Source organism: Pteropus alecto, unplaced genomic scaffold, assembly GCF_000325575.1.
Source record: "Pteropus alecto unplaced genomic scaffold, ASM32557v1 scaffold194, whole genome shotgun sequence".
In the NCBI taxonomy this organism is placed as follows: Eukaryota; Metazoa; Chordata; class Mammalia; order Chiroptera; family Pteropodidae; genus Pteropus; species Pteropus alecto.
Genome location: NW_006436281.1, coordinates 1,543,773 through 1,555,304, shown reverse-complemented (window position 1 = coordinate 1,555,304; position 11,532 = coordinate 1,543,773). Strand labels below are relative to the sequence as shown.

Below are 11,532 nucleotides of genomic sequence, written 5' to 3'. Positions count from 1 at the left end.
AGGGGAGGTGAAGCCGGGGGCGGGTGGGGGGAGAGCCCGCCCTGCCCACCCCCACCCCTCCCCCTGGGAGCCGAGGGCCAGGACTGGGTCGCCAGCCTGCACCCCTAGTCCAGGCAGCATCGATCCCCCTCCAGAACTGAGGTGGGGTTCCAGGGGACGACCCAAGAAAGCACTCCGATTGATCCCTATTTTCTATTCTTCCGACCCAGGGCCGGGGACCCTCAAGGAGGGTGTTTTTTTATCAGCATCTCAACTTTCTTCTCCACTCAGCCCCAGCACCCTCCCTGCCACTACACCCCAGGAACCTGCCAGCAGGGAGCAGACGGCAGCTAATTTTGGTACTACTTAAGGGTTTCCCCATCCTGGCCCCCTTCTGCTCCTCCCCCCAGCTCTCTGTCTCTGGAGCCATGTCCTACCAAGAGGCTGCAGCACCGAAGGCTGGTACCTCTCCAAACCTGCCACACCAGGGCTTACCTTCTGTCTAGGAATCGGGGGCCATCCGATCGCAGAACAAACTGGGCATGTTTCGTGGCAGCCCGCCTGCCATAGCTAGATGTTTTCCCCATTAAGACAATAAAAATCACTCTTTCTCCTGAACCTCAAGCTACCAGTCTCTCCACTTCCCCCAAAGGGGAAGAGAAAGAAACAAGTTGAAGGATAAAAATTTCCCTCCTCCCATTATTTAAGCTATTTTATCACTCCTCCCCCTCCCCCCCAAAAAAGCTGTGAAGCCCTTTGCCTCGCTCTTGACAGCGTGGGGGGCCGGTGGGCAGGGACTGTGGGTTTGAACTTCTGGGTTGTTTTTCCTTCCGCTCTGGGTACTTGTTCAGGCACTGGGGTCTCCACCCTCAGCCACATGTGTTCCTTTAGAATCCTTTGGTCAACTGCGACCTTGATTTTCAGGCAATTTGGGTGGGGGTGTTTCTGTTTATTCTGTTTAGGTGGGGTTTTTTGTTGTTTTTTCATCCTTGTGGTTCTGGAAGCTTCTGGCGTGTGGCATCTGACCAGTTTTGAATTGGTCCTTTCTATAAAATCCATATTTATAAGGCTGGCCCCAGACTGGTTTGTGTGTTGTTCAGGGAGGGTGTTTGGGAAAGAAGGGAGACGTGGGCCCCACGCCTGGTGAAATGGAAAAAGTTGAAAGAAAAGGATCCTTAGCCACATCCCTTAGCATGAGATTTCCGACTCTTGATCTATGTCAGTCTGGACTCAGAAATCTCAAAATAGTAGTAGTTTAAGCAAGATAGTTTTTATTTCTGTAGAAATCCAGTGTTGGACAGGCCCTGATGTCATCAGGGACCCAGGCTCTTTCTAGCTCACTATTCCATCATTCTTCATCTGCGGCTCTCATCCTCATGGTCCAAGATGGCTGCGAGAATGCCAGTCATCACCATGTTGCAGGAAGAGAAGCCCCCTTCCTTCCAGGTGCACTGCACCATACAGCAGGCAGGTCCTCAGCATCATTTTGCTCAACATCACTTCATCATAATGATGAGATGCTGTAGGAAGTTAACTCTTGTTTATATCAATTAGCCTATGGTAAAACTTTTTCTTATACGTTATCTCGCTTAACATTGCAGAACCTTAGCTATCGACTGTGTTAAGGACTTACTGTACTTCTGTATACTTCTCACTGGTCAGAACTTAGCCATATGGAAGGGCTGCAGAGGAGACTGGCAAACGTGGTCTTTTAGCTGTGTGATTATGCCCAACAAAAAACTCTTGTTAAAATTCCTATAACGAAAGCTTTAAAATATTCACTTAATTATTTACTAAATAAAAAGGGGGGAATTAAGACATATAAAAATTCAAGTATAAAAGAAGAGGGAAAAATGGATATTGAGAATCAGCAAACAGTCTGTGATATCCTTATCAGGGAATCAAAGTTTCCAGAGAAACTAAAATATATCGTAGTAGTTATTCAATGCTGACATTTTAGAATCAAAGAGATCTGGGTTTGACCCTTGGCTGGATTTTGTGGGACTTCAGTTTCCCGTAGAGGGAGGGCCAGATTATTTGGACTCTCCTGCTGAGAACAGGAAGGAATCTTAAAAGCATCAAATAGCCAATAAAATAGTTAAAGACGCACTAAGCCAAAAAGTTAAGGGAAAGGTACATGGGACCCTGAAGCCATTTCTGCTCTGAAGGCATTTGCTGATACGGACAAACTTGGGTTTCCTATTTGTAGTCTTATTGGGACAAGCAGGCAGGAGTCAAGGCCAAAGCCTGCCCAAGACGGAGAATCTAATAGCTGGGATCCCACCGAGGTAAGGATGGCCCAGAAGACTGCAGAGATGTTCTAAACGCTGAGAGGGGAACACTAGACCAAGGGAAAGGGTAAAAGCAGATTTGAGAATTTATGGTCACAGACTGGCCTTTGGCTGGTTTGCAGCCCAGGTGTACATCACTTGTGTGTCCACGGTACTTCTAGCTGAGATTTATGGCTGAAACAAACATAAACCCTCTGGTGCAAAGAACTGTCATCTAGGATCCCAGAAATGATTTTCGGACAGAGTAGTATATAGACACCCAGACATGCCTGGAAGTAAATCAGCATGAGCAAGAAACGACAGAGCAAAAACAGACCCACGAAGGCTTCAGATGGTGAGACTGTCAGTCACAAATTAGAATACATTAAAGCCTAGAAATAGAGCTAAATATCGGGAACCCAGAACTAAATAATTGCCTAAGCATATATGAAAGAGAAAAACCCACAAACATATAATCAAGAGTAATAACTCAGTGGCTGGGCTAAACAACAAATTAGACACAACTGAAGAAAGATTTATTGAACCAGAGATAAGTCCGAAAAGTAGCAGAGACGAAAGAAGATATGAAAGGTTATAGAGGATAGAGTGAGAAAGTTTAATATTTAATTGGCGTTCTAGACTCAAAAGAGAATAGTGTAAAGAATTTAAAGACGATGGTTCCAAATTCCAGGCTGATAAAAGATCAATAAGCCCAATGAGTCCTAAGCAGGATAAATACAAAGAAACATACACTTGGACACACTGCAGTGACAGTGTCTGGCTACGTGACCCTCAGCGGATTTCTCTGAAGCTGTTCCTTAATCTGAAAAATGAGAATACTGACGGTTGCTAAAAAGATTGACACATGAGATGTCACATCTAGAGTGCTCATCGAAAACACCTGGTGGACCCTTCATCGTGTGAGGCTGGGGAACCCCAAGATTAGGAGATGGATGGGAGCTGGGGAGAACACCTTTCCAAACCTCATCTGTAAAATGGGGCTTACACTCCTGACCCTGGATGCACGCAGAAAATGTGCGTGTTGTGCACTCAACCAGGACACCTTGCAACGAGGCATGGAGGCCGGGATGTAGCCAGACACTGCTTCTGCTAACACCTCAATTACTTTTGGGTGGCTGCAAGGCTGAAGGGACGTGGTACACTTTTAAGTGTTTGCTAGCGTGCCTGCCACACAAAAATGAACAGACAGGAGGCTCCCCGTGTTTGAGACCTTGCCACCCTGTTGACATGTCAATCACTTTCCCTTTCTGAACCCTGGACTTTGCCAGTTCCACCTCTAAGGCCACCATGGTCCCCTCCCCAACCCCATTCTTTGAATTGCAGCTAATTCAGAGCCTCGGGAGGAGCTGCTTTTTGTCAACAAATTCTTGGTCCAGCACAGGTGAGTTTTGGAAGGGAGGTGGGGCATGAGGTTAGGAGCACAGCCACGTGTGAGAATCGGCTCTGTAAACCACTGATTCATAAATCTCACACCTGGCCCTCTCATCTGTGAAACGAGAACCAAAATTTATACCTACCTGAGGATTTAGGGGAGACTGCGTTGATAATGTGTAAATTGCTCATGGTACCTGGCACGTAGTAGGTGCCCAGGAAATGCCAGCTGCTGTCGAAGAATCTATCTTCTCTCATTAAATATCCTGAGTTTCAGTCCATGAGTTCTTGAGTCTTCTCCGGCTTTGAGTTGGCTCGGAAGGCCGATGCTCACTTTACTACTTAATAACCCTCCATCCTCATCTGACATCCCCGCCACCTATGAGTCACGAAGCCAGCAGGCACAGGACTCCCTAGGTGCCCTCCATGTTACAGCTTGCTTTGGAGTAGGTTTGCTAAGCAGCTGGGAACGCACCGAGCTATCCTCAAGGACAGCATGTCCCAGACGTTGCTGATCATGGGACTTCTCAGGTGCTCATTACGGAGTCCCAGCCTCTGCCTGGAGTTCTGATTCATTAGGTCTGGGTGAAACCTAGGAGTCTGCACTTTTTAATAAGCACCCCACTTGAGCGAAAATCAGGTCACCACTAGAGCTGCAGTTACGCCCACCATCTCACACTCCTGTACCCACAGCTAAAAGGACAGGGTGGTTTGCTAGAACTAATCTGCAGTGATTCTAGGTCTGTCGTAGTCCACAAATGTATGCAAACGATCAAAACCCAGTGTTTCCCAAAGTATATTCTGAAGTACCCTAGTTCTGTGAGGTGCTGTCTAATAAAGGGGTTCCGTGGTGAAATACTTTAGGAAAACACTGAATTCTGTCTTACCCTTCACAGTTCACATGCAATGAAGAAACTCATCTAATGTCTCACCCTGTTTCTTTGGTCCTTTTTTTCATGCAATACCTATTAGGCTAGTTCTGTGGAAAGTATTTTGCAGAAACACTGGTTTATTGCCCACAGGACCATGCAGAATATGGAGTTGCCAAGTACTGGCTTCCATCTCCTTTGTTCTTGTTTATGAGCATATCCTCTGTGGGCCTCACATGGCTTGGACTGGTGCAGTAGCAAAGCTGCCATTATGGAAAATGAACTGACCCAAAAATGTAAGCCATAGAGAATTCATTTGGTCGGGCGGTGTTGCCGGTCCATCTGCCAGTCCGTGGTTTGCTGACTAAAACCGAGAACAGCATTCGGCCCCTGCAAACTTGCATCCCAAGTGTTTACCCCAGAGCAGGGGCCGAGCTCTTATTCCTTTGGCTCTCACCCCACAGTGTTCTCTTCCACGTCTTTGAAGAGTGGTGGCTTGAGAGAGCGAAAGGAAAGAGGGTTTTCCAGTCATAGCACGAGATGAGCCAAAGGTATTAAAAAAGGACAAGCCGGCACACGCAAGGCGGGCCCGGCCCCATCTCCGCTGGCTCCAGGTGCCCTTGGCACATCCCCCGCTGGGTGCTTCTCCTTCAGAGTCAGCCAGGCAGGCTAGAGCCCCAGGTATTCAGCCAGGAACACGATGAGGATGCGGCTGAGGTTGTGCACCGTGGGTGGGTGCAGGTTGGCTTCGGAGTCCTCGGGTGTGTGCCAGACGGAAGGGAAGGGCGTAGAGATGAGGTGGAGCACCGGGACTCCTGCGGGACAGGGCAGACGCGGTCAGAGCCGCAGCTACACCAGGAGCCCCGGCCCGGCCCGCCCCAACCCCCGGAACCCACTCCGTTCTGGCACTTGAAGAACTCTGAACGATGATTTTAAATGGATGAGGGTATATGTTAGTTTAAAGAACATATCCAGAGTCTACAGCCACGCCACCCTGAACAAGCCCGATCCCGTGTGATCTCAGAAGCTAAGCAGGGTCGGGCCCGGTTAGTACTTGGAAGGGAGACCACCTAGGAAGACCAGGTGCTGTAGGCTTAAAAAATAAGGGATCGTAAACTGACAAGGTCTTTGCAATCCGTGAGGTCAGCCAAGGGTTGCCTCACCTAAAGTAAATAAACAAATAAATAAAAATAAAAAATGTATCTGATATATCTATTGCTTTCGTAACACGAATTAGAAACTCAAAACTTAATGGATTATGGAAAAATCAGAAGAAGGGAAAGATGTCTTTGACCCTCCTCACCAGGTATGCTGTTAGGCTCTCTTCCTCTTTACTGACAGGATGTCTATAGTACTGATTCCATTCCAGGCCCCAGGCTAAGGCCATACATCACACACAGACACACCCCGTTTTATCCTTACGATAATTCTTTCAGGTGGGTACCGTAATTACCCCCATTTTACGGATGTGGACACTGAGGCACTAGTTTACTGCCTCTAGTAAACAGCGCAGTCTGAATTTGCACCCAGGCCACCTGTCTCGTCTCGGCAATCTGTGTCCCTGACCTCTGCACTGCATTGGGTTCTCGTCCCCAGCGCACCTCCCTCTGCGTTTGTCCAGATTTGGTAAATATCAGTGCCCCCACTAGACAGGAGGCGGGCAGGTTATGGCCCATCACTATATCCCTGACATCTCATTCAGCACCTGCCTTGGGAAGTATTCACTGAGCGAATCAATAAAGAAGGCGTCGTATGGAATGCATATTTGTTGAATGAGTAAATTACGGGGTAAAAAATTTAAAAGCAGTTTTTAACACTATATGGCAAGCACTGTGTAAGCGGGCATTTCATATACCTAATCTCATCTGACCCTCCCAAGCCTGTGATTATGAATGTACGCGTAGACATGTTTTGTATGTATATCTCTCTTCGTTTTCCAGAAGAAACGGGACCAGAGAGGCTAAGTAATTTGCCTTAGGTCTACCAGTGGTGAGCTGCAGATCCTAGAACCCAGACCTGTCCAGTTCTAAAACCTATGCTCTGAACCCTTGTACCAGGTGTCTTCAGCTCTGGCTATGCATCGGAGTCACCTGGGAGTTTTGTGAAAATGACGCAGAGACCCGAGACAACACTTTGGTGGGCCTGAAAGGTGACCGGGCATTTTTTGAAGCTCCTCAAGTGATTTTGCTAGGCCGCCAGGGCCTTGAAAGGCAAGAGCTAGAAACAGTGATAGCTCACAGTATTCAATGCTCGTGTGCCGGACACTGGTCCGAAAGAGGTCTTTACTTTGTATATTAGCACATTTAGTCCTCTCCACAAGACAGGGGCTACTGTCATCCCCATTTTACAGATGAGGAAATAGAGGCACGAAGAGGTTAAGCAATCAGCCACCAGTCCTCCGCCCCGGGAAGGGGCCAGGGCCACGTCCCATCTGTGTCTCCCTTGGACTCCTGCGCCCCCACCCCTCCCTGCGACAAGTACCTCGGCGTAGGAAGGGGATGTGGTCGTCTTCCACGGAGCCCAGGGGCTCCCCGGGCTGGAAGTACATCACTTCCTGAGGATGAGACTGCAGCAGGTTCAAACGGTGCAGCCGCTTCTCTGCAGGTTGGGGATCAGAGAGCAAGGATCAGCCTCAGGGGTCCAGGGTTCCCCTGCTCACAAACCAGAGGAGGGCAGGGGGTCCGAAGGTAAAGATCCGGTCATCCCCCAACAAGAATGAATGTTAGTCACCCCTTACTGCAGCTGTGCCATGTTCCTGGTCTCATTCGATCCCTCTGAGTCTAGTAGGTAGACACCCCTAATATTACCATCATGTCCACTTTACAGATAGGAAATCGAGGCTTAGAGAGATGAAGCCACTTGCCCAAGTTTACGCAGCTAGTAAAGGCAGTCAGGATTTGAACTCAGGGCTCTCTGACCCCCAACCCGTTTGTAGTCACTATACTATGGGATCTTCTTGTGTTTTGCCCTTTGTGTCAGTGCCTTAGAGAGAGGCAAGGGTGGTCAGTGGAGGCAAGGCTGGATGGCCCCTTCGAGGGGCCTGCCTTACTCTGACCCTCCCGCCCGCATTCCAGGCTGGCGCCTGCGTCCACCCTCACGCTTACCTATGCTCTTCAGCCGATGGAACCAGCGGGCCGTGCGAGGAAAGTGACTATAGAAAGTCGGATTGGGGGCTCCCAGGAGATCGAGAAGTATAAAGAGCTCCTGGGGAAAGAGGCCGGGCGGGATGCTGCCAACCTTGCCTCACCACCCGCTCCCCACCCCTTGCCAGAACCCAGTGGGGCCCTTGTCTTACAATAGCCTGGATCCTGGAGGGGCCGGGACTGTGGGGTGCAGACTCCATGAGCTTGGCCAGGTGCCGGGAGCCATAGAGAGAGTCCTTGGGTCCCCACTCCTTCAGAGCCTCTTCACCATCCAAGAAGAGCAGCTGTAGGGTCACCGGGGCTGCCTGTGAAAGCGGGTGGTCAGGGCCAGCTCAGTGCTAGACCTTGCCTCACCCTCCTCACCCTGTTTCCTGCCCACGTGAATGAGACAAACCAGGTCTCCTCACTCTAGAGCAAGGAGGCCAAGGATACAGACTCTGAGCCAGACCACCTGGGTTCAGATCCTGGCTCAGCCACTTCCTGGCCCAGCAGTCACAGGTGAGTTACTAACTTCTCAAAGCACCGGTGTCCTCATGTAGAAATGGGGTTAGTAACAGTTCTATTCCTAGGGCAGGATTCGAATCCAGGTCCCAGAACAGCGCCTGGCATATAGTCACTAAATAAGGACCAGCTCTGATCACTATGGTTATCCTTCGAGCTCCTTTGGCAAAAGAGACAGACCACAAATGAATGAAATGCAGTTGAGACGAATGCTTCCAAGAGCTACAGGGACCTGAAAAGGCACAGGAAGTGGGCGGGGGATAACGTGGCCTGGGGAGACTTCCGGTCTGTTGGAAAAGGATGTTTGCACTGAGGGTGAGGGTGAGCTGGCCTGGCAAATGAAGCAGAGAGAAGAATGTTCCCAGGCAATGAAGCGATGTGGGCCAGAGCTGGGGCCAGAGAGGCTTGAGAAGAGGCCTGGGGGGTTGGCAAGGTCAGGAAGCTTGGGCTTTAGGACACTGGGGTTCAAGCCATGGAAGGGAGCTGAATGGGGAGGGAGCACGAAGAGACTTGTGTTTTCATTCATTCATTTATTCATTCATTCCACACATTTTTATTGACATCCTGCTTTATGCCAGGTGATATTCTGGGCCCAGGGAACTGAGCAGGAGACAAAAGCAGCCAGTCTCTGCCTAGATGGAACTTATTCTAATTGGGCATCAGACAGACACATCAACATAAAGCACCACAAACCATGGGACAGTGACAAAGAACTATCTTAGGGTGGTTGGGAAGGCCTCTCTGAGGTGACATTGGAGTGGACACCTGAAGAATGGGAGCCAACTAGGAAGATATCTGAGAAAAGCACATTCTGGACAGAGCAAACAGCAAGTGCAAATGCCCTGAGGTGAATGTGAATCTTGTGAGTTTGAAGTACACAGAGGCGGTGGGTGGCTAGAGCAGAGTGAGTGAGGGGTGGCAGGTGAGACTAGAGAGGTGACAGGGCACACCTCATGGGCCACTACAAGGACTCTGGCTTAAGCATGGAACGAGGTAGGAGCTGTGGGAGGGTTTAGGGCAGAGGAAGGACAGGATCTGACATTCAGGAGGTGGAAATATCCACCTTTGTGTGTGTGTGGCTTTGTGCGTGAAGTGGAGTCAGGAGACAGATCGGGCAAGGGACGGTGGTGGCTTAGACCAAGGAAAAGCGGACCCCACCCTCCACCCCCACCCTGCTCCTCACCTGATCCTTGGCTTTGCTCAGCTCCTGGTCAAGGGCCTGAGCCAGCTCCAGCAGCAGGGCGCAGGGCACAGCTGAATCCGTGGCCCCCACAAAGGGGGCCGACCCAGATGGGAAGAGCTTCGAGTCATAATGGCAAGCAAGGGTGAGGTGACGGGCAGCCCCTGGGTCCAGTGTGGCCACCACGTTGGCAAAGTCCCGTGGCCCCAGGGGCGTTGAGGCTGTGAAAGGGTCCAGCTCCACATGCCAGCCTGCCGTCAGGGCCCGCAAAGTGGTCTCCAGGAACTAGTGGCAAGAGAGAGGTGGGCGGGTAGGTGGGGACTGGGGAGGAGGTCGGGAGAAGGGCCATGTGACCAGAGCCACGCAGAGCAGTCGGGTTGACTCACAAGACCTACTTTGGTTCAAATCATTCCTTTGACACACTTCTGCAGAGTGTCTACTATGTGCCAGGCTTGCAGTGACCCCCGCCTCTTGATGCCAAGACTAATCACAGCTCACTCTTCAGTAGCACTGACTGTGTGCCAATCCCTATTCTAGGAACCCTATGAGGTAGGGACCATCGATGGCTCAATTCGCACATGAGAAAACTGAGGCGCAGAGAGCTTAAACTACTTCGACATCATACCCCAAGTGGCTGAAATGGGATTTGAACTCAGGCAGTATTAAAATGACTCTTGATGCTTTCTGGGAAGCATGTTATTAGAACCAGTTCCAGCCAGAGCCAACCTGTTTGGGTTGAAACCCTAGGTACACCATATATTAGCTGTGAGATTTTGGCAAAATGCTCTGGGCCTCAGTTTCTCCATCTGCATAATGAAGATCACGTAGGTACCAACTTCACAGGGCTGTAACTTGTGCCTAGCACGTAGTAAGCTTTTAGTGGGGGCACTACAATCTGCTGGTTACTCTAGCGTCAGATTAGCTCCACTCAGACCTCCAGCTCTGCCTCTTAGCGCTTTGGGATGTTGGACACAAGGCCTAGTCCCCATTCCCTGGCAGTCATCGGGGTCAGGCGCCGCCCTTTACCTTTCTGGCTTGGAGATTGCCAGGGCTGCCCGGGGTCCGCACAACCAGCAGGGGGCGCAGATGAGTGTTCCAGAGACGCTGTGGATCCAGTTGCCCCACCACCCTCCTCATTCGCGCTTCGGGGAGGCTTCCGATCAACGGGCCCTTGGGTGGGGGGCGGGATGGGGAAGAGAAGAGCAGAGTGTGAAAGCAACCCTCACGCTGACCTGTGTGCGGGATGAACTTCTGCCGTCGCCGCTAAAAAGCCCCGGTTCCTTTCCCTAATCGCGGCCTCCAGCATCGGAGGTTTTTAGGATAAATTCTAGGCGCAGGAAAAGTCCTCCCAAGCACCTCCGGTCCAGCCCACCCCAATCCTGAAGGGAAAATCGAGGCCCAGCGAGAGGAAGGTAAATGGGGCTGCTTTTGCCTCTTCCAAATAGTTGACTCTAGTATTAGAACCCAGAACTCCCAATTTTACTTCAGATCCATAAGGGGGAGTCACTATTACAGAACAAGCCCGAAGCCTCATCCCTTTGACAAGGGGCATGCGTCCTAATGACGGAAACCGCAGCACCTGCGCTAGGGCCATACGAAAAAGCCACGTCAACCTGAGACCTTAGCAAAGGGGAGAAGGAGAACGAGGTCCCCCGCGGTGCCTGCGCCTCCGCCCGGCCTCACCCGCAGCTCCCGGCCTGTTGGCAGCTCCTCAGTCCCGCGATGCCAGCCGCTCCAGATGGTGTAGAACGCGGAGGCCACGGCCAGCGCCAGCAGCAGGGGCAACAGCTGCGCCCGTGGTAGCAGGCGGCGACTGGGCGTTGACGGTGGCCCCAAGAGGCCCCGTTCCCCAAGCCGTAGCCGGGGCCGCCCGCGGCCCCCGGAACGCATGGCAGCTCAGCCCTGAAACCGGTCCCGGACCGCGGATCGAATTTAGGCCTAGCCAAGTCCCACCCCATGGAATCGCCAGACCAATGAACAAGAAGAGCGGCTGCCCCATCCCACCCTCCTGTTAAGCAGTGAAGCCAATGGGGACTCGGGTTCTGAGGACACGCCTCCCCATCTCCCTGGGGCTTTCGGGTTTGGTTCCCCTGAGTGTTGCAAGACCCAAAAGGGAGAGCGAAAGGGGTAGGCTCCGCCTCAGCGTTGGAGAGGAAGCCAATGAGAACCGTTTTACCATGGAAAACAATCGGCCTCCG

General features: G+C 51.1%; 2 protein-coding genes and 1 pseudogene across 2 annotated transcripts in view; 2 read left to right on the top strand and 1 right to left on the bottom strand.

Annotated features, from left to right (window-relative positions):
* FBXO46 (F-box protein 46) overlaps positions 1–4,212 on the top strand; it is a 16,920-nt gene extending 12,708 nt beyond the window's left edge. Inside the window, exons 5-7 of the mRNA XM_025046713.1 lie at positions 390–441; positions 3,594–3,651; positions 4,092–4,212. Coding sequence (XP_024902481.1) covers positions 390–441; positions 3,594–3,651; positions 4,092–4,212 — 231 coding nt within the window. The remainder of the gene's footprint in view (positions 1–389; positions 442–3,593; positions 3,652–4,091) is intronic.
* Positions 1,231–11,395, bottom strand: QPCTL (glutaminyl-peptide cyclotransferase like). Its single transcript, XM_006911807.3, has 7 exons — positions 11,018–11,395; positions 10,361–10,504; positions 9,338–9,619; positions 7,806–7,958; positions 7,615–7,714; positions 6,992–7,108; positions 1,231–5,325 (listed from the first exon to the last, which is right to left on the bottom strand). The coding sequence occupies exons 1-7, from the start codon at positions 11,222–11,224 to the stop codon at positions 5,180–5,182; spliced, it is 1,149 nt and encodes a 382-aa protein (XP_006911869.1). The 5' UTR covers positions 11,225–11,395; the 3' UTR covers positions 1,231–5,179.
* On the top strand, positions 5,487–5,605 carry LOC112479688 (annotated as a pseudogene).
* Positions 11,396–11,532: the final 137 nt, after the last annotated feature.